This window comes from Coenobita brevimanus, chromosome 62 (genome assembly GCF_032717465.1).
Source record: "Coenobita brevimanus isolate Jiangsu-jjx chromosome 62, ASM3271746v2, whole genome shotgun sequence".
NCBI classification, from domain to species: Eukaryota; Metazoa; Arthropoda; class Malacostraca; order Decapoda; family Coenobitidae; genus Coenobita; species Coenobita brevimanus.
The window spans coordinates 11,662,739-11,685,861 of record NC_137015.1 but is presented as its reverse complement, the minus strand read 5'-3'; the positions used below and the strand labels follow the sequence as shown (position 1 = coordinate 11,685,861).

The window sequence follows — 23,123 nt, the reverse complement described above, 5'->3', positions numbered from 1 at the left end:
AGTGTACAGTCACCCACAGGCTGAAGGAAGTGGAAAGAATGAAGGAAAGAAAGACACAAGAGGGAGTGTAAAGTCACCCGTAGGCAGAAGGACAAGGAAAGAATGAAGGAAAGAAAGACAGAAGAGAATGGAAGGAAAGAAGGATGGAGAGGAAAGGGCAGACACCCGAGAGCAGCACTACATCAAGTGAGTGGATGGTGAGGGCCCCCACTTAGAATTTAATTTCCTCATATTATTTGCAATTTCTCTGGACCCCTATTGTACTGTCCATTATCTGTCATGAACTCTTTCAGTGTGGCGAGCACAAACGGTCATTATATTTGACCAGGCTTCACTTCTCCAAGAAAAGACACCCTATTAGACACAGATTATACATAACCACAGTATAGGCATGGAGTTGAAACAGATATATGATATAACCATTTATGTCCATAAAGAAACTAACATTAATACAAATATCTTCTATTTTCAGAATGTTCCTCCAAACTAATTCCTCTGTGACACCACACTGTCCCTATGCAAAAGTTATGATCAGATTGATTAGATGGATGTGTAGTGTGTCCTTGAATGTGACGCCTGGGAGGGCTTAGATTGCATGAGAGGAGGGATGGAACTTGAATGTATTGGTGCTGTGATGACAAGGGATAGACTGAGATGATTTGGGCATGTTGAGAGCATGGAAGATGACAAATGGGCGCGGGATGTGGGAGGTGTGAATGTCAAGGGTAGGGCTCCAAGAGGCAGACCACAAAGGACCTGGGACAAGGTCATATAGTGTGATCTCAAGAATAAGAGACTGAATAGGGAGGCTGCCATAGATCGAAAAACTTGAAAAACTGCCATTAGGTGACCAAGGCCAATGCATGGAGGTATGTTCGAGCCGTCTTCTTCTTTTTTTTGTTACGCATTGCCCCTGGGTAGAGGACTTAGGTTTGGTGTGTGTGGGAGGTTATGAGCGGATGCCCTTCCTGATATCTACCAATGACTCTTGGGTGGGCTTGAACCTCTGATCCTTCGGCCAGAGCAGACAGCTCAAATCCGCTGAGCCACAGCATCTTGGAGCCTTTATATTTAACCCGTGGATTCTGCAATTACCTTTTTTTATTCACCCCCGTGGTGTGCAAAAAATGAAGAAAAAAGTTTTTTTTCTAGTTTTCATTTACTATAAACCTGATGATAAACATCCAGGGCATCATCTGGTGAAAAAATGAAAATCTCCCCCTCTCCGTTTTTGCGTAGGGCCATACGTAAGTTTATGGAGGGGAGTAGAGATTTTTTTTTTTTTTTTTTTTTTTTTTTTTTTTTTGAAGATAAACATCAAGGGCATCATCTGGTGAAAAGAAAAAAATTTCTCTCTCTCCATCTTTGCGTAGCGATGGAGTAGTTAGCGATGATGCCCAGCCAGCACAGCCTGAGCTGTGGCTCGCAATGTGATGCTACCCAGCTTGAACTGTGGCTCGCAATCCACGGTTAAAAAAAAAAAAAAAAAAAAAAAAAAAAAAAAAAAAAAAATGGTGCCAGGTACAAGAAACCTCACCTGACAGCAGTTATTTAATTGCTGTTAAATACTAAAAGCCCTTATGAGACTTCCTTTATCGTGATAATAGTATATATCTCTATCTTCAACTAGTTTCAAGTTATTGCCTCCTGAATATCTGTCACCTTCAGTTTGACCTTTCAAAGTCACTGAAGGTGACGGGCATGGTATCAATTAAAAACTCATATGGGACTTCCTATTTGTTGATAATAGTAAATATCTCTTTATCTTCAACCAGTTTCAAGTTATAACCCCCTGAATATCCATGACCTAGATTTTGACCTTTCAAGGCCACTTAAGGTCAAAGGACATGGTACCAATTAAAAGCCCATACGGGACTTCCCATATAATGATTCATTCATTCATTCATTGCCAGATGCCATGTATCCCAAACAGGGTGGCCAACGGCTTAGAGTTAATTGTTTACAGGGAGGGGCACTAATCCTCCACCAACCCCACTTGACACGTAGGGATGCCAACAGCAACTGGTGTTCCCAGGCGGTCACCCATCCAAGTACTAACCAGACCCAATGTTGCTTAAAATGGTAATAGTAAATATTTATGTGCAACCAATTTCGAGTTATAGCCCCCTGAATATCTGTGACCTTCAGTTTGACCTTTCAAGCTCATTCATGGTCAAAAGTCTTGGTACCAAATGAAATCCCATATGTAAGTTCCTGTATGTTAAAAATAGTAAATATCTCTATCTTCAACCAGTTTCAAGTTACAGCCCTCTGAAAATCCATGACCTTGATTTTAACCTTTCAAGGTCACTCAATTACCTCCAAAATTAATCACTTCTTTTTGCGACCAGTGCCCACATATCCTTGAAATTTCATTTAATTTCATTCAGCCGTTTTCCCATAATATTGTTAACAAACAAAGAAACTTGGCCAAAAACAAAACCTCACCGGACTCCGTCCCGGGCATGGTAATAATGAAATGAAACTATCCTGTATGGTATTTACAAAAATTTATCACCCTTCAAAACCATTCCTAGTAATACTGTATAGCAATACAAAAATGCTTCATGGATTCTGAGAGCTGAACAGGATATCTAAAACTGCAGCTTCCCTTCTCAACCTACATTGTATTGCTTCTCTTCCACTACAGTAATGTGGTTGTGGGAGTAAGGGATGTCACAGGACAGTAGGCAGGTTGCAGAGATGGAGTGACATTGTCAGGTCTAGGTAGTGTTCATGCTGTATTAAGAAGAACTTACTTATTTTACAGTTGTCAGCTGTATTAAGTATACAGCACAATGCAACTTGCTACAGTACTTACAGTCTTAACACACTTTTCACCTAACCCTCCTCATTCCAAACCCACTTTTCAACATTATTACCCTCTCCTGCCACATGCACCAAGATGCAGCATTTGGAAGAGCCCCCAAGTATTGTTACCACTAGGCAAGCCTGGTCTGTCTGGTCAAGCAAACCCATCAACTGCAGGCAAGCAATCACCCCTGAAGGGGGGTTTCCTTGCAACAAAGGGCACCTCATCACAGCAAGGTGTGTGGAATAATGTAGAGGTTTGGTTCCTGGATGGATGCTGCATTTGTGTCTCCACCCAGTTATCAGGGGTACCAAAGTAGACTCCATGTCACCTTATTATTAGGTATAAGATTACCATCCAGCACTACAAATGGTTTCTTGGGTTACAGGAAACTATCTGGGCTGTCATTTGGTGTACAGCCTGCTGAAATGGAAATAAGAGTAATAAAAAGTGAAAAGAAGATGAGAGAAAATGGCAAGAGTGTGGGGTAGACACAGAAAAGATTGCGAGATGTGAAGAAAAAAGTAGGCAGCACTACCTTAAATGAGTGGATGATGGGTGCCCCACCTACCACCAGTTCTAAGGTGAATCAACTGAAAGGCAAATCCTGACTGCAACTGATTGAATATTCTTATATACTGTATTGTATAAACAAAAGCATGACAGTTCTAGAAAGATGATTATCAGTATCTGCATTCACAGAGCTAATGAATAATGACAGGTACACACACTGCAAAGGAAAGAAAACTGCAGGAAGGAAAATAAACAATATTCATGAGGAGATAAATAAGAGAAACTAGTTACAACTGTAGTTCAGTAAGACCTTGCTGGGTAGATGAAGTGCTCCAAAAAAGCAAACTTGTTCCACACAAATGGTACTGTAAATTTAAGGACTCTAGCAAGCCAGCTGTATAGACAGTAATGAAATTTCAAAAAGCAATTTTTTTTGTAAATTGCTGTGGACTTGAAAGCAGTAGGAAGGGGGAGGGGGGGAAACCATATAGCAATGACCTGAGCTGCTTCCATAACCTGTAGGAAATTTGCTGGGGGTGGGCAGGGACAAGGTATTGGAAATGATAATGGAAGGAAAATTGATCTGTGACTGACCTGTGAACAGTGGCAGGGTGATTATGGTGATGGTGGTGATGTTTGCCCCCTGGTGGCGTTGCAGACGAATTGCCCTTGCGCTCCACCTCACTGGTTCGCTTCCCTCCAGCCGCCTCTTCCTCATCCTCAAAGTGATGCAACATCACATTCACCTCCTGGCACCTGTGAAAGTGTAAAACAAATAAGTCAGTAAATAAGTTAGAAGAGTTATCTGTTGTTCAAAAGGATCCAAGTTAACCCACTGACTGCAGCATTTACTTCAACTGAACCATTTGCCTGTGCAGCTTTCTTGCCAAAACTCAACTTCCTTAAAACTGAATGAAATACAGTATATATCTGTACTCGCCATAGTGGGGGCGCTCACCACCCACTCACTTGATGTAGTGCTGCTCTCAGGTGTCTGCCATTTCCTCTCTTCATTCCATCCTTTTCTGTCATTCTTTCCTTCATTCTTTCCTCTTCCATCTGCCTATGACTTTACACTCCCTCTTCTGTCTTTCTTTCATTCTTTCCTCTTCCTTCTACCTATGGGCGACTACACTGAGTGACAAACCAAATGGTTTCCTGTACACCAGGAAACCATTTACACTCAAACCTCGATTTAAGGGACCTCCATTAAAGGGATTTCGGATTTAAGGGACTCCTTATTCTACTTTAAAAAAACGGACAAGACAATTAAAAAATGATACGTAATGTCTATACTCCGTTTTTTTTATCGAGGTGAAGATGCACTTGACAGATTGGTGATTATTGGCTGAATGCAACATTACTTCATAATCCAGCATTATTAACTAACAAAAAATATCTGACAGGGAAATTTGGATTAGTATATATTTTTTGGACATGTTGCATTCAGCCAGTCATTATCAACCTGTCAAGTGCATCTTCGCCTCAGTAAAAAAAACGGAGTATAGGTTACACACATTAATATGTTTCTTTATACAGTACCTGTAAAATAATATTCACAATCATATAAATAAGTGAAACAATCATTGCATTTCATAATAAGATTGTCTTTTTATGTGGTAAAACAAGGGACATTTTCAAGTAAGGGACAAATTAATTCCCCATTTATTAGTCCCTTAAATCGAGGTTTGAGTGTACTTTGCTGGTGGAAACCATATAACCAAATTATGGCACCTGGTGGTTTAGTGGGAAAATAAGGCTCTAATTGGACTGAGCTTATGTAAGTTTATATCCATGGGGTGGTTGGAGTTTATTACTCATGTAATGCCACTCAGGGATGAGTAAGGCTGGTCACTCTCATCTTAAATGTCAGGACCAACTTGCTTGGCCCCGGGCTCCTATGCTCCTCTTGGGGCAATGCAGGATTGGATGATGGATGGATGGATGGTACTCACCATATATCTACATATCCTCTAGTGAACTTTTTTTCTTTTGCTAAAATTCCGCAGTAATGGCGAAGTTGGGAACAGAAGTTTGAGAAGTTTGTGACAAAAAGCACCTTACATTTACTGAATGTGAGAGAAAATGGAGCACCAGAGCGGACTCTATAATAAACTCAATAAGCCTATACAAATGTAAACCACACTGAGATATGGGTGTACTGATAAAGAATGTGGCTGATGTGGACCGTGCAATATAGGAAAAATATGTGGATATGGATATGGCAAGGGTATGAATGACAGGGTTACTTTCAAGTCACACAGACACACCGACATAACTGTACACATGATAATGGCTCACCAACACGCCATGGCATGATCACAATTTACAGTAGCTACAGCAGTTAATGACACTAAGTATCTGTCGTAACTGTGTGTGTGTGCAAGAGTGCATGTTCTTACCTAATTGTTCTTACCTAATTGTATCTTTACAGGAATGAGTCAAGCTTGTAATGTCCTGTGTATTAAACCAATTTTATCATACACATCTTTAAATTCATGAATAGTTCTGGCACAGACTATTTCATTCGGTAGTCCATTACACTGATCAATTGCCCTATTTGGGAAACTGAATTTCCTTATACCTTTATCAAATCTCTCTTTATGTAGTTTTTTGCAGTATCCTTTTGCCAATGCTTCCCCATAGGTTATACAGGGTGTCCCGGGAGTTAAGTCAAAAACTTTGGGAAATGATAGAGGAGCGAATTCTAAGGAAAAAATATTATACACTCCATCAGTTCCTGGGGCTTTCCCCATTTTAACTTTCTTCATTGCTTCCACAACTTGCACAGTACCCTTCCAAATTTTGGCAGTGTTCTGCAATCTTTCAGCTGTATTTAGACACCAAAACACACATGGTAATATCCATTTTAATGCTAGACACTAAGAACACAATGAATAAACAAAAATCCACAAATATCGTACCTTTAATGTACAGTACCCAAACTAATTGGCAGCGTTCTCTGGTCTTTGAGCTGTATTCAGACATCAAAATGCTTTTGCATATATTAATTGTAATGCCAGACACTAAGAAGGCAATACATAAACAACAAAAGTCCACCAAAAAATTCGGTGAAGACAATGGTTGCAATATTTTTAACCCTTTTGGGATTTCAAAAAGTCTGAGATAGCTAGAGTAATGGCTGACTGTGGCACAAAGAAAAAAATTTCTCCTAATTTCAGTATGCCCCCAAGAAATTGGTTTTATTGATTTAAATTGTATACCATCTTCGTCACTGATGTTTATACTACTTGTATAAGATAAGCTAATAAAAACACACAAAACTGATGAGTGAAAGTACAGAAAGCAGTGAAAATGAACTTGATGAAGAGTAAATAATACCCTCACATAACTTCCCAACATCTTATGCAAAATTTTGCCTGCACCGTGCAAGAGCTGAGCATATGTCTAGATGCAGAATTTCATGACCTTTCTCGTGGTGTTTTCAGAATTATGATACGACTGATAGTATTTGAATAAATCGCAATAAAACAAAACAAAAAAAATCATGCAAGGTTGATGGGCAACGCACGGGTGGGGGAGGACTGAGGGAGGAGAGGGAGAAAAGGCAGGCAGTGATGAGCACGGGGAGGGATGGAGGAGGGACGGGGGAGGGGGAGAAGTGAAGGATGCATTGAAACTTTCACTGTTCAGTGAGGAGGCGGATGGGTGTTCTTGCTCTGCTGGTGGGTTAGGCTCAGTGTTACTCCTCTGAGGGCAGTATGTTCCCATTGATCCGTCTGGCTCGGGAACTTTCACCATTTGGTAAGGACCTGTACAGCCATTGTAGCACAGCTTGTGGGGTAGGCTCTGCTTTCCTAATGCACTGCCAGAATGTTATCGGTGATCGGGTGACCGGGGAATTTCAACCATTCAGTAGGGATCCGTACAGCCATTCTCACTCAGCTTGTGGGTTATGCTGTCTTCCTCGTGTGCTGCCAGTGAGTTACTGGTGGTGAGGGTGGCTGGGTCATTTCATCTACGGTAGGTATCCACATAGCCATTCTCGCACAGCTTGTAGGTTAAAGTCTATTACCCACGCGTGAACAGAGAGGCCGGTGAGCCACAGAATAAACTTTTTTTTTTACTTTGTTCGGTTGGCTGAAACTTCTATGTCCGGTTGTGGACATATAAATCTGGATGCGGTTATAACAGAGCCAAGGTCTAATGAATGGATACGGAGCATGACCAGACATGTACCATCTGGATAATCGAGGGATTACTGTACTTTATTGGGTACAGTAGTATTTTCCCCCCATATATGAGGCTAAATCAGTACATGAAATATAAGAAGATTTTATGTATATATATACCGGTGTGCATCTATAGATATATATATATATATATATATATATATATATATATATATATATATATATATATATATATATATATATATATATATAGATATATGTATATATATATATATATATATATATATATATATATATATCTATTGCCAGACGCCTCAATCCCGTTTGGGGTGGCCACAAACAAATCGCCTCCAAGTCGCCCTGTCCCCCGCCATTTCACTGCCCTGCTCCCAACTCACACCCCCCTCTCTCATATACCTCTCCACCCCATCCCTCCATCTCATTCTCGGCCTCCCCCTCCCTCTTCCCCCCTCCACCTCACTCACATACACTCTCTTCGTCAGTCTTTCACCCTCCATCCTCTCCACATGGCCAAACCACCTCAGTGTGTTCCTCATAACGCTTCCTATCACATCCACATCAACACCACAACGTTCCTTTATATCCTCATTCGACAGCCTATCTCTCCATGTGACTCCACAGGCTCCTCTTAAATAACTCATTTCCATTGCTCTCACTCTTGACTTGTGTCCTTCTAACAACGTCCAAGCTTCACTTCCGTACGTTAGAGTTGGTATCACAATACTGTCATGTAGTAACTTTTTCACTTCCATGCTCACTTCCCTGTTTCTTATCATTGCTTTCAAAGAACCAGCAACCTTTCCTCCCTGCTGTACCCTTTCAAGCACTTCACCCTCCAAACCTTCATCCTTACTCATCACACTACCCAAGTACTTAAACGTACTCACATTTTCCAATTCCTCACCATCCAACCTCGCTGTACATTCACTGACTTCACCTCTCTCAAAGACCATCACTTTACTCTTCCCTACATTCACCTTCAGATTCCGTTTCTTACACACTCTCCCAAACTCATCCACCAAGCCTTACAGCTCTCCTTCGTCTTCACTCAACAACACAGTATCATCTGCAAACAACAGTACAGGGAGTTTCCAAACACTATCCTCTCTCACCAGGGCCACTCCAACATCCACTACCCTACCTTGTACCTCTTTTATTACCCCATCCATGTACAGATATATATATATATATATATATATATATAGTAGGTTCGCATAGTGCGCGAGAGATTGGGCGGTCCACGACCTCGTGTACTGGGAATACATAATCTTATGGGAATAATTACATATGCGCAGTACCCCCTTATACCTGGACATTTTTTGGCCCTTGGAGACATAAAAAAGGTCAAATTTTTCAGATATTGTACTACAGATATAGCTGCAATAACAAAAATATGGGCAGTCACCTTGACAACAGTAGACAACAGGCCTGATGGATTTAAACAACAAGAGTTCTGAGGCACAGCAACGCACTTACAGTGCCCCCGCCACCACCCCGGCCACAGCACGCTTGTTTAACGGTTGCCAATGTTGTATTATTCCAGGCTTTGACAAAGAAATTTACGGCCTGTTGAATGTTACATTTCTTCCAGAATGCAGCAACAGTCATTATTGTGGGGGTTGCAGGTATGCCAGGTGAAGGAGGTGAGTCAGGTGGGGCTGTGAAGGTGGAGAGGGAGGCAGCTGGTGAGTCGGGTGGGGCAGTGGAGGACGGCGGTGGGCGAGTCAGGGGAGGTGGTGAGGGGAGGATCCTTCCTCTCCTCCTCACTACTGCTCACATTTTCGGCAATTTCTTTCATCTCCTCTTGCTTGTTTGTTTCATTCCTCATCTTGTTAAGGACGTATTGGCAGTATAACAACTTGGTATCCACGAAATAAACATCATTATTATAGAAACTGGGTATCTGTTCTAACTTACTGTTATTGCCGAAAACGTTATTATTGAAGCTGTTATTGGTGATATCTTATTGTAGACTCCTGTTGAGCACCTTCCCCATGAGCCTCTAGGTCACAGTTGGCATGTTGTGTGTGGGGGAGGTCGCATACTGATGGAAAATGGCGTTTTTAAGCCACTTCTTGCCTCTACCTCATGTTTTGTGGAGTAAACTCGCGTATTCAAGGTTTTTCGTTATGACTTTTGGTCACTCGCGCACAATGCGATTCGCGCACTGTGATGACGCGCAGTGGGCGAGCGTACTGTATGTATGTATATCTATATATATATATATATATTTATATATATACATATACATGTACACAGTGGAATCTCAAATTTCGACAGTTGAGATTTCGATGAATCAAATTTCAATGCATTTTGGAGTGGTCTGCCTACCCTACTTTTCTATGCAAAGTCGTGTATATCGATGCTCTCAGGGCCAGACTCCAACCAAAACAAGCAAAGATAATATTGTTATGAAGGGAGATTTGCCACTTAGGTAGTCTTGTACCTTCTCGGAGTTTCGTGTACAGTAGTTCCCCTATCGTTACAAGTCAGAGTTGCCAGTTAGCCAGCTGTTTGTGAGTGTAGTTATTTCATAATTTAATGTGCTTTTTCTCAATAATGTTTTATTTAAATGACTGCTTCTTAAATTGTGTAGTTTAAGTTCGTATGGTAAATGATTTAGAGTGTTATGTAATGTGAGACAACTCTTCATGTTTTGATGTGTCTGAGTTGGCAGCTGTTGCCCGTTGAGAGTATACTCGTTAAATGTAGACGTTTCGAGAGTAATGCAAGCTTATATAAGATGGAATAGAGATTACTACAAGCTTAGTTGGGTTCAGGTCAGTCTGAGTGAAGTACAGTCGGTTTTGGTTTGAGTGTAGTGCAGAGTAGTATCAGTGAAGATTGTATACTTTCGGTACGTGTGAAAACAGTGGCAAACAGTGACTGGTTATTGAAGTTTGCATATCATTGGAACTTGAGAAGACAGTGAAGTGTATTAAATGTAATTACTGTCAATGAAATTATTGTCAGTACTTGTGTAATAAGTGAAGTGTTAGCAAGCATTAAGTGTACTAACTGTGAAGTGCTGTTAAATATTAAGTGTAACTGCAATCGGTAAAGTGTGTATAGCTCCAGTGCTTGTGAGAACATTGAAGAGAAGTTGAAAAGCATTAAGTGGAATTACTTGGAAAATAGAGACAGTGAACTTTACGAAGCCAGTGTTTATTTTCGCCTCAGCTGATCTTGTGTACTGTACACCTTAAGGCTGACCATAGGAAGAACAAGTCGCTGGGCAACGTCCTTCCTGTTTTGTACTACTGCTGTTGGAGCCTGTGGCAGTGTGGGGACTGGGATGTAACAATAATGTTTTATTTAAATGACTGCTTGTTAAATTATTCGTATGGTAAATGATTTAGTGTTATGTAATGTGAGACAACTCTTCATGTTTTGATGTGTCTGATTTGGCAACTGTCGCCCGTCGAGAGTATGCTCATAAAATGTAGACGTTTCGAGAGTAATGCAAGCTTATATAAGATGGAGTAGAGATTATTACAAGTTTAAAATGCTAGAAGTGAAGGAAAATTTTAAGAAAAAGTATGAACCTAACCTAATATCGTATGTGACATGTGCTGTCAGGGCTAGACTCAAATGAAAACAAGCAAAGATAATATTTTTTATGCAAACCTAAATGCTACAAGTGAAGGAAAATTATAAGAAAAAGTATGAGCTTAACCTAATATTATATGTGACATGTGTCAAGAAGAGAATGAAAATCAACATCATTTATTCATACAGTATCTGAAGCATATGATGATATGGTTCCGAGACAATTCACCGTCAAGTCAATTCTCCCGTCAGATAATCCCTGTCAAAACATGGATGATTTCCCATCAGGACAATTCGCACTCTGGACGATTCCCTATCATTCCATAAATATACTTATTATTAATTAATCAGTACTTTAATTACTCGAAGATATAACAAGAGAATTAAAGGAAGAGAATCAATGAGAAATACTAAAAGAAAATGAATTACAGGTGTTAGCAAATACGGTAGGCAGAATACTGAAACGATGAGAAGTACAATAATTATGAATATAAGGACCAACATAGAAATGAACAATAGAGACTGAGAAAAAAAATAGTAATGTTGTTTAAGGACAAGAGCTCCCAGATGAGAGTAGGCACCACCACCAACAAGCCATATGCAAGGCGATGCTCTGTTGTCGGCAGCCATCTTGCAACTATCCTGCCAGCAACCCTCTACAGTCAAGTGCTGCACTTTCAGCCTGTACCTTCCATATGTCGACATACATTTCACTGCAGTTTAGTTGTATGTATTTTCTTTGTATTTTTATTGCAACTTACTTGTTTCAAGATGGCAAGCAAGAGTGGTTCTTTGGGTAGCAATGGTAATGTACAAGAGGAGCCTGGCATCTCTAAATCTTCGCAGCCAAAGGAGAAATGGCAATACAGGAAAGGGCAAAAATACACCAAGTATACACTTGCTGACAGTATGGCAATACAATGCAGTACTACAGTTACTTAACCACAGTTATAGTTCATAAAGTTTACAGGAGGTGTGGGCAAAAAATCATGATTTTAGGGAGTTAGGTTCGGAAGCCCCGGACCCAAACTAATTTTTCCCATAAGAAGTTCAGTTTAAATTTTGATGGTTTGAATTTCGCGGTGATTTTTAGGTACATATGCCCATTGAAATATGAAATTTCAGTGTATATATATATATATATATATATATACGTTGTAGGTGGTGGCGACCATCATCCACTCATTTGATGTAGTGCTGCCTACTTCTTCCTTAGCCTTTATCATTCTTTTTCTGTGCCTTCCCTCCTCTCTTCCTACTTCTCTCATCTTTCCTGTCACTTCTTATTGCTTTTCATTCCTTCACAGGTGGCTTTACATTCAGTGACAAGCCAAATGGTTTCCTGTAAGCCGAGAAACCATTTACAATGCTGGGTGGTAACCATGTAACCAAACCATACGTGCTCCCTATGTGTCAAGAAGTAGGTTGGTGGAGGGTTAGTGTCCCTCCCCGTAAAACAGTAACTCAGAGTCAAATGGCCACCCCTTATGGGATTATGGCATCTGGCAAAAGACAGATAGATAAATATAAATATATATAAATATATATATATATACAGTAATCCCGCATTTTTTGCGGATTTTTTGTCTACGGTTTTGCCCTCTCGCGGATTTTTTTAGCATTAATAAGTTCAACTAAAATATCCTTGAATATAAAGAAAAAAAAAAAAATTGAAATTCCCGCAGCTTCCAATTGCAGCGCGGTAAACTCACGCCACCCTCTGTCCCTTTCCCGTGGCCCCTCTGCCAGTGTTACCATATCTAGCATAATTTTATTCTTTTAGCATAATTTTGATAAAATTTTCGAGTCTGGAATATTTTTTAGCATATTAGAAGTTTTAGAATCATTCTAGCATAATTTAGAATGGAATGGAATATTTTTAGAATAATTTTATAAAAGCTACAAATCAGAGAGAGAGAGAGAGAGAGACGAATAAGGTAAGATGTTTGAATAGTTGGTTACTTTCAGTTTGGGCTTGGTTGGGTTGGATTAGGTTAGGTTAGGTTGGATTAGGTTAGGTTAGGTTAGGTTGGATTAGGTTAGGTTAGGTTCGGTTAGGTTAGGATAAGTTTGAGCTTTGTACTTTACCCATGAAACCTAAGTTTTTCCGATGGATTTTGGCATGATTCATTCGATTTTCAGCTTCATTTCAGTTGGAAATGACCATTTTCTGTGTTTCCCCCCCTCCCTATAACCCCCGATTCCCCAAAGATCCCTCATTATTTCAGGGGGATGGGGGGGGGGTCATATCTCAAAATCTGGTTATTTCTGACAGAAATGATGCTCAAAATCGAACGAATCACATCAAAATCCATCAGAAAAACGTAAGTTTCGTGGGAAAAAGCAGTATGGGTAGATACCGATATTTATCCTCTTACTGTATGTAGGTTCATTTTAATATTTTCATAGTAAACAATACATAATTAATATGTTGCACGAATATGTATAGAATTTTATCATTTAGCTTCATGTTAGCATAATTCATTTTTTACTTGGAACAAATATGCTCAATCTAGCATAATTTTTTCATTGCCCTAGCATAATTTCGTTGTCTGGATATGGCAACACTGCTCTCTGCCCCGCATTCTTCAGTCCACGCCTGACTGCCTTAAGTGGCTGTTGTGGTTGTAACCATACTATGATATGAGCCTCTTGCCTCCCACTTGCTTTCCACATGGCCCCAGGACGTAAGCCAGCCTCACCAAAGGCTAATAATACAATTAGTAAGAACTCCAGAGTGACAAAACGATCAAGTTATGACCTTAGCAGAGAAAATTGTGTTACTGGACAAGCTAAGAAACGACCGTGCGAGTGTTTGCTATCACCAGTTAATGCATCTTTTTATTTTGTACTGTTTTGTTAATAAATGTGTAGATAATTGTGTATTACAGTACGGTGTTTACGTTTTTCCTTCATAATGGAGTATGTGCTTTCAATCTTGTAAGAAGGTATTTCGGGATGAGTATGGAGGTTTCGGGACAATTAGCAGTCACAACAAACACAAAACAATTCGCCTTCATTAATGAAGATAGCTATGGGTGACGCTAGAATATAATTCAAAGGCGACTACAACGAGGAAGAAACAAGTTAATTATTGACTAAAGGTGCAACTAATAAATAATATCCAGAACCTACGCTACTGAACATAGACTTTGCTGGATCCCCCTGAAATATAGTTATTAAAGTATTGATTAATTAATAATAAGTATATTGATGAAAGTATTGATTAGTATATTTATAGAATGGCGGGGAATCGTCCAGGGTGCGAATTGTTCTGAAGGGGAATCGTCCATGTTTTGACGGGGAATTGTCTGACGGCGAATTGTCTCGCAGTCAGTATGGACATGGACTGTGTGATGGGCAGCATGGTGGACACAGGTGCAAGTTTTCAATTGTTAATAGAGTATTCGCGGAATTGACTTTTCGCGGGGGTTACAAGAACGTAACTACCGCGAAATATGCGGGATTACTGTATATATATATATATATATATACCCAGTATACAGTAATCCCTGTACTATCCAGACGCCCACTTTCCGGACATCCCCACTTACCGGACATAATCGTCCCGGGATCCAATATTCCCATAATGGTCCGAAAAACCACAAAAAATTCGAAAAAAATCTGACCTTTTCCCGTCCGTAATTTGAACTTGGCGCGCGCAGCACGGGACAGCTTTGTTTTAGTGCTTCATTCCTCCGACTTCTACTAGAGCGCCCCTGCAACCTCCCCACTTTCCGCCCGTCTCTTGTCGTGAGTGTACGCTCGTTGTCATGGCTGCCCATGTGCTCGCTTTTGTGGTGGTGCCTTACCTGCTGCAGGCACTCCTGCTGCTCTCATGCCTTTCCTTCGTGTGTGTGATGATGGCCCAGCTGCCTGAGAAGAGGAAGAGAGTGGTTTTGACTCTGGAGAAGAAGAGGCAGATATTGGAGAAAGTAGATGTGGGATGGTCTTCATCAGGCATCCTTTGTGAGTTCAACCTGGCCCGATCTACTTTGTTTGATATCAAGAGATCCCGAAGCAAACTCAAGCAGTACACGGCTGACTTGTAGTTGAAAAGCAGACGCAACGTGGAGAGGAAGATGATGTTTACTCCCGCGTTTGCTGAAGTCGACCGCTCCACACTGATATGGTATCGACAGCAACGTGCTGCTGGTGTGATGGTACGTGGTACGGAGCTGAAGGCTGCTGCTGAGAAGTTTGCAAGGCTTCACGACGCCCTAGACTTTCAGGCATCCGAGGGTTGGTTCTTCGCTTTCAAGTTACGACATGGCCTTACCAACCGTAAGTCTCATGGGGAAGCTTTGGACGCTAACGAGGATGGAGTAGAGAAGTTTCAGCACAAGGTGAAGGGCTTGATCGACAGGGAGGGCCTCACTCCCGGTCAAGTCTACAACGCTGACGAAACCAGTTTATTCTATCGCTCTTTGCCTACGAACACTCTAGCCGAGGAGACGGAGAAGCGTGTACCTGGCCGCAAGCTCTCCAAGCAAAGGCTATCTGCTTTGTGTTGTGCTAATGCTAACGGCATGCACCGGCTTAAGCCCGTTATTGTTGGCCGTGCAAAGCAGCCTCGGTGTCTTCGTGGGGTGATGGATGTCCTTCCTGTCGTCTGATACCATTCCTTGAAGGCATGGTTCACAGCCCACATCTTCAAAGACTAGTTCCACCGCCATTTCGTCAAGGAGGTCATACATTACCAGATGGAGAAACTGGGAATCCCACGCGACCAGGTAAAGGCCCTTCTTCTCCTCAACAATGCACCTGCCCACTCGTGCGACAAGGACTTGGTGGCTGAGAATGGCCGCATTAAGTGCATGTTTCTGCCACCTAATACTACTGCTCTCATCCAACCAATGGACCAAGAAGTGATCGTGGCAACGAAGTGGCTATACCAACAGAAGTTCCTGGATGAGGTGATGGTTGTTCTCGAGGACGAGGACGAGCGCAGGGAGGGACGGAACAGGCGAGGCCAGCGGACTTTGGAAAACCTTCACCGCTACAGCATCAAGTCTACCATTTACAACTGGGCCAGTGCATGGAAGGAAATCCCTGTCAAGACTCTAGAAAATGGTTTGTCTCGTCTGCTTCTTGGAACGGATGTGGAGCACGATTTCCTTGGTTTCGACATGGATGACTTCCATGCACGTTTTCGTGCGCATGGGGACAATGTTGATGTGGACGAAGTGCGTGAGTGGTTGGATGACGATGAGGGCGATCCCAGGTATCAGACCCTGTCTGATATCGAGATCGCATCTTCAGTTGCAGGTTTCAGTACCCAGCTTGAAGATTTCAGCAATGATGCGAACTCCTCTCAGCATGACACTACTCCAGCCATCCTCAAGCTGAGCGCACTCCGGGAACACCTAAAGTTCATTCTGGACTACTTGGAACACCCGGACTGCGACAGGGAGATGGGGCCCTTGGGACTTGTGGAGGAAGTGCGTGCTTTCAGGCAGTGCATCATTAATCATCAGAATCGTCGTTCCTTGCGTCAATCAACCACTGACAGCTTTTTCAGGCCCGTGACCCCCACTGTGCCCAGCCCTGGCTCCACTCCGTTGTCTCCCCAAGACAGGCCCACATGCTCCGAACCACAGCCCAGCACATCAGCCAAGGTGGAGTCACCGCTCGACGTGAGTTTGCGCCTATCTTCAGAGTCGTCTGCAGTGGGTACGCCATCACCACAACCCAGCGACGCACCCCTAGGTCACCTAACTGTGATACTCTCAGACTCTGACAGTGATTAAACAGCAAGAACTTCTCCACTAGACCACACGGGAATTTAGTGTTGTGCAGTGAAAGAAAAACAGTGCATACAGTATTGTTAAGAAATTAGAAATCTGATTGAAAAGACAAACAATTTTTGAACTGTAAATTTAACGTAAATAAACTTGAGCGTTGTAGACTTTACCGAGAGTGAGGCCCTCCCTGTCAATCAAGCCCTTCACCTTGTGCCGAAACTCCTCTACTCCATCCTCGTTAGCGTCCAAAGCTTCCCCATGAGACTTACGGTTGGTAAGGCCATGTCGTAACTTGAAAGCGAAGAACCAACCCTCGGATGCCTGAAAGTCTAGGGCATCGTGAAGCCTGGCGAACATCTCAGCAGCAGCCTTCAGCTCCTTACCACGTACCATCACACCAGCAGCACGTTGCTGTCGATACCATATCAATGTGGAGCAGTCGACTTCAGCAAACGCAGGAGTAAACATCATCTTCCTCTCCACGTTGCGTCTGCTTTTCAACTAGAAGTCAGCCGTGTACTGCATGAGTTTGTCTCGGGATCTCTTGATATCAAACAAAGTAGATCGGGCCAGGTTGAACTCACGAAGGATGCGTGACGAAGACCATCCCACACCTACTTTCTCCAATATCTCCCTCTTCTTCTCCAGAGTCAAAACCACTCTCTTTCTCTTCTCAGGCAGCGGGGCCATCATCACACACATGAAGGAGAGGCATGAGAGCAGCAGGAGTGCCTGCAGCAGGTAAGGCACCACCACAAAAGCGAGCACATGGGCAGCCATGACAACGAGCGTACACTCACGACAAGAGACGGGCAGAAAGTGGGGAGGTTGCAGGGGCGCTCTAGCAGAAGTCGGAGGAATGAAGCACGAAAACAAAGCTGTCCCGTGATGCGCGCGCCAAGTTCAAATTACGGACGGGAAAAAGTCAGATTTTTTTGAATTTTTTGTGGTTTTCGGACCATTATGGGAATATTGGATCCCGGGACGATTATGTCCGGTAAGTGGGGATGTCCGGAAAGTGGGCATCTGGATAGTACAGGGATTACTGTATACTGTATATATATATATATATATATATATATATATATATATATATATAAATATATATATATATATATATATATATATATATATATATATATATATATATATATATATATATATATATATCTATCTATTGCCAGATGCCATAATCCCGTAAGGGGTGGCCATTTGACTCGAGTTACTGTTTTAAGGGGAGGGACACTAACCCTCCACCAACCTACTTCTTGACACATAGGGAGCACGTATGGTTTGGTTACATGGTTACCACCCAGCATTGTAAATGGTTTCTTGGCTTATAGGAAACCATTTGGCTTGTCACTCAATGTAAAGCCACCTGTGAAGGAATGAAAAGCAATAAGAAGTGACAGGAAAGATGGGAGAAATAGGAAGAGAGGAGGGAAGGCACAGAAAAAGAATGATAAAGGCTAAGGAAGAAGTAGGCAGCACTAAATCAAGTGAGTGGATGATGGTCGCCACCACCTACAACGAATATATATATATATATACACTGAAATTTCATATTTCAATGGGCATATGTACCTAAAAATCACCGCGAAATTCAAACCATCAAAATTTAAACTGAACTTCTTATGGGAAAAATTAGTTTGGGTCCGGGGCTTCCGAACCTAACTCCCTAAAATCATGATTTTTTGCCCACACCTTCTGTAAACTTTATGAACTATAACTGTGGTTAAGTAACTGTAGTACTGCATTGTATTGCCATACTGTCAGCAAGTGTATACTTGGTGTATTTTTGCCCTTTCCTGTATTGCCATTTCTCCTTTGGCTGCGAAGATTTAGAGATGCCAGGCTCCTCTTGTACATTACCATTGCTACCCAAAGAACCACTCTTGCTTGCCATCTTGAAACAAGTAAGTTGCAATAAAAATACAAAGAAAATACATACAACTAAACTGCAGTGAAATGTATGTCGACATATGGAAGGTACAGGCTGAAAGTGCAGCACTTGACTGTAGAGGGTTGCTGGCAGGATAGTTGCAAGATGGCTGCCGACAACAGAGCATCGCCTTGCACATGGCTTGTTGGTGGTGGTGCCTACTCTCATCTGGGAGCTCTTGTCCTTAAACAACATTACTATTTTTTTTCTCAGTCTCTATTGTTCATTTCTATGTTCGTCCTTATATTCATAATTACTGTACTTCTCTTCGTTTCAGTATTCTGCCTACCGTATTTGCTAACACCTGTAATTCATTTTCTTTTAGTATTTCTGTTATTGATTCTCTTCCTTTAATTTCTCTTGTTATATCTTCGAGTTATTAAAGTACTGATTAATTAATAATAAATATATTTATGGAATGATGGGGAATCGTCCAGGGTGCGAACTGTCCTGACGGGAAATCATCCATTTTTTGACGGGGATTATCTGACGGGGAAATTGACTTGACGGTGAATTGTCTCGGAACCATATCATCATATGCTTCAGATACTGTATGAATAAATGATGTTGATTTTCATTCTCTTCTTGACACATGTCACATACAATATTAGGTTAAGCTCATACTTTTTCTTATAATTTTCCTTCACTTCTAGCATTTAGGTTTGCATAAAAAATATTATCTTTGCTTGTTTTCATTTGAGTCTAGCCCTGACAGCACATGTCACATACGATATTAGGTTAGGTTCATACTTTTTCTTAAAATTTTCCTTCACTTCTAGCATTTTAAACTTGTAATAATCTCTACTCCATCTTATATAAGCTTGCATTACTCTCGAAACGTCTACATTTTATGAGCATACTCTCGACGGGCGACAGTTGCCAAATCAGACACATCAAAACATGAAGAGTTGTCTCACATTACATAACACTAAATCATTTACCATACGAATAATTTAACAAGCAGTCATTTAAATAAAACATTATTGTTACATCCCAGTCCCCACACTGCCACAGGCTCCAACAGCAGTAGTACAAAACAGGAAGGACGTTGCCCAGCGACTTGTTCTTCCTATGGTCAGCCTTAAGGTGTACAGTACACAAGATCAGCTGAGGCGAAAATACACACTGGCTTCGTAAAGTTCATTGTCTTTATTTTCCAAGTAATTCCACTTAATGCTTTTCAACTTCTCTTCAATGTTCTCACAAGCACTGGAGCTATACACACTTTACCGATTTCAGTTACACTTAATGTTTAACAACACTTCACAGTTAGTACACTTAATGCTTGCTAACACTTCACTTATTACACAAGTACTGACAATAATTTCATTGACAGTAATTACATTTAATACACTTCACTGTCTTCTCAAGTTTCAATGAAATACAAACTTCAATAACCAGTCACTGTTTGCCACTGTTTTCACATGTACCGAAAGTATACAATCTTCACTGATACTACACTGCACTACACTCAAACCAAAACCGACTGTACTTCACTCAAACTGACCTGAAACCCGACTAAACTTGTAGTAATCTCTACTCCATCTTATATAAGCTTGCATTACTCTCGAAACGTCTACATTTAACGAGTATACTCTCAACGGGCAACAGCTGCCAACTCAGACACATCAAAACATGAAGAGTTGTCTCACATTACATAACACTCTAAATCATTTACCATACGAACTTAAACTACACAATTTAACAAGCAGTCATTTAAATAAAACATTATTGAGAAAAAGCACATTAAATTACAAAATAACTACACTCACAAACAGCTGGCTAACTGGCAACTCTGACTTGTAACGATAGGGGAACTACTGTACACGAAACTCCGAGAAGGTACAAGACTACCTAAGTGGCAAATCTACCTTCATAACAATATTATCTTTGCTTGTTTTGGTCGGAGTAGAAACTACCTAACTGGCAAATCTCCCGTCATAACAATATTATCTTTGCTTGTTTTGGTTGGAGTCTGGCCCTGAGAGCATCGAAATACACGACTTTGCATAGAAAAGTAGGGTAGGAAGACCACTCCAAAATGCATTGAAATTTGATTCATCGAATTCTCAACTGTCGAAATTTGAGATTCCACTGTGTACATGTATATGTGTGTGTATATATATATATATATATATATATATATATATATATACAGTAGGCTTGCACAGTGCGCGTCATCACATAATCCTCCTGGGATCCAATATTCCCAAAATGGGCCAAAAACTGCAAAAAATTCGAAAAAATCTGACTTTTTTCCCTCCCATAATTTGAAATTCCCGCCTGGCGCCAAACAGCTGTTACACCATGGTCCCTTCACCCCTTCCTTCCTCCCCTCCCCCTCCCCTGTCAGGTTGCCATTTGGTATTTTTCATTACCAAGTGTGGGCCAATTTGGTAATGAAAAATTCGTTTGGTAATGCATTAGAATAATGCATTACCAAATGGATTTTTCACATGTATGAGGATACACAGGATGGAGATGGTGGATTGTTTGCTCTCTCTGATTAATCTGCTACCCTACATAGTGTGAAAATAATCAACATGGTGTTAATTATAAGGAGAGTGATTACATGTATTTCCACTTGTATATATAATTAGTGAAGAATATATGCTAGCTTTACGAATTTGGTAATGAAAAGTTATATTTGACAATGAAAGTTGAGGAGATTGGTAATGTGGCTGTTGCGATCTGGCAACTCTGTTACCCCACCAACATCAACAGTCACAGCTTAACTCCGATGGAGAGCAGATACTCATAACAGTGCAAGCCACAGGTGCTTGTTTTTTGTGAATAAACAGTGAATAAACTGCAATACCTTGCCACTAGAACACACAGGAATTTACAGTGTTGTGCAGTGTTAAGAAATTAGAATTTAGAGTGCAGAGGATTAACTGTGGACTGCAAACTGGCGGTTCAAACCAGTCCAAGACCAAGGGACTTGTAAGTACCCAGAATGTTTAATATTGTATAAACTCACCTCTAAAACCTCATTTTATGGTTCTTTTGCATTTATTTCAGTCTTTTATGTCCCTTATTGGTGTGATTTGGGTCTTAAATAGGTGCTATGCATGTCCAGAGGGAGTTGTATAGGTGTTTTTCAGAGTTAGGGTCCATAAGTACTAGTCCATAAGCTGGGGCCCAATATCCGGACAGGACCACTATCCGGACCTGCCTATGGCTCTATTGATCCGGATATTGGAGGGGTTACTGTATATATATATATATATATATATACACAGTAGGCTTGCACAGTGCGCGTCATCACAGTGCGCGAATCGCACTGTGCGCGAGTGACCAAAAATCATAAAGAAAAACCTTAAATGCGCGACTTTACCCCACAAAACACGAGGTAGAGGAAAGAAGTGGCTTAAAAACGCCATTTTCCATCAGTATGCGACCTCCCCCACACACAACATGCCAACTGTGACCTAGAGGCTCATGGGGAAGGTGCTCAAAAGGAGTCTACAATAAGATATCACCAATAACAGCTTCAATAATAATGTTTTCGGCAATAACAGTAAGTTAGAACAGATACCCAGTTTCTATAATAATGATGTTTATTTCGTGAATACCAAGTTGTTATACTGCCAATACGTCCATAACAAGATGAGAAATGAAACAAACAATCAAGAGGAGATGAAAGAAATTGCCGAAAATGTGAGCAGTAACGAGGAGAGGAAGGATCCTCCCCTCACCACCTCCCCTGACTCGCCCACCGCTGTCCTCCACTGCCCCACCTGACTCACCAGCTGCCTCCCTCTCCACCTTCACAGCCCTACCTGACTCACCTCCTTCACCTGGCATACCTGCAACCCCCACAATAATGACTGTTGCTGCATTCTGGAAGAAATGTAACATTCAACAGGCCATAAATTTCTTTGTCAAAGCCTGGAATAATACAACATTGGCAACCATTAAACAAGCGTGCTGTGGCCGGGGTGGTGGCGGGGGCACTGTAAGTGCGTTGCTGTGCCTCAGAACTCTTGTTGTTTAAATCCATGAGGTCTGTTGTCTACTGTTGTTAAGGTGACTGCCCATATTTTTGTTATTGCAGCTATATCTGTAGTACAATGTCTGAAAAATTTGACCTTTTTTATGTCTCTAAGGGCCAAAAAATGTCCAGGTATAAGGGGGTACTGCCCATATGTAATTATTCCCATAAGATTATGTATTCCCAGTACGCGAGGTCGTGGACCGCCCAATCTCTCGCGCACTGTGCGAGCGTACTGTGTATATATATATATATATATATATATATATATATATATATGCACACCGGTATATATATACATAAAATCTTCTTATATTTCATGTACTGATTTAGCCTCATATATGGGGGGAAAATACTACTGTACCCAACAAAGTACAGTAATCCATTGATTATC

At 41.2% G+C, this 23,123-nt stretch overlaps 1 protein-coding gene across 1 annotated transcript in view; it reads right to left on the bottom strand.

Moving 5' to 3' along the window:
- Positions 1–23,123, bottom strand: part of SIDL (SIDL trafficking protein particle complex subunit 10) — a 578,423-nt gene that overhangs the window by 211,997 nt on the left and 343,303 nt on the right. The window contains exon 14 of the mRNA XM_080275724.1: positions 3,920–4,081. Within this exon, the coding sequence (XP_080131850.1) occupies positions 3,920–4,081 (162 nt within the window). The remainder of the gene's footprint in view (positions 1–3,919; positions 4,082–23,123) is intronic.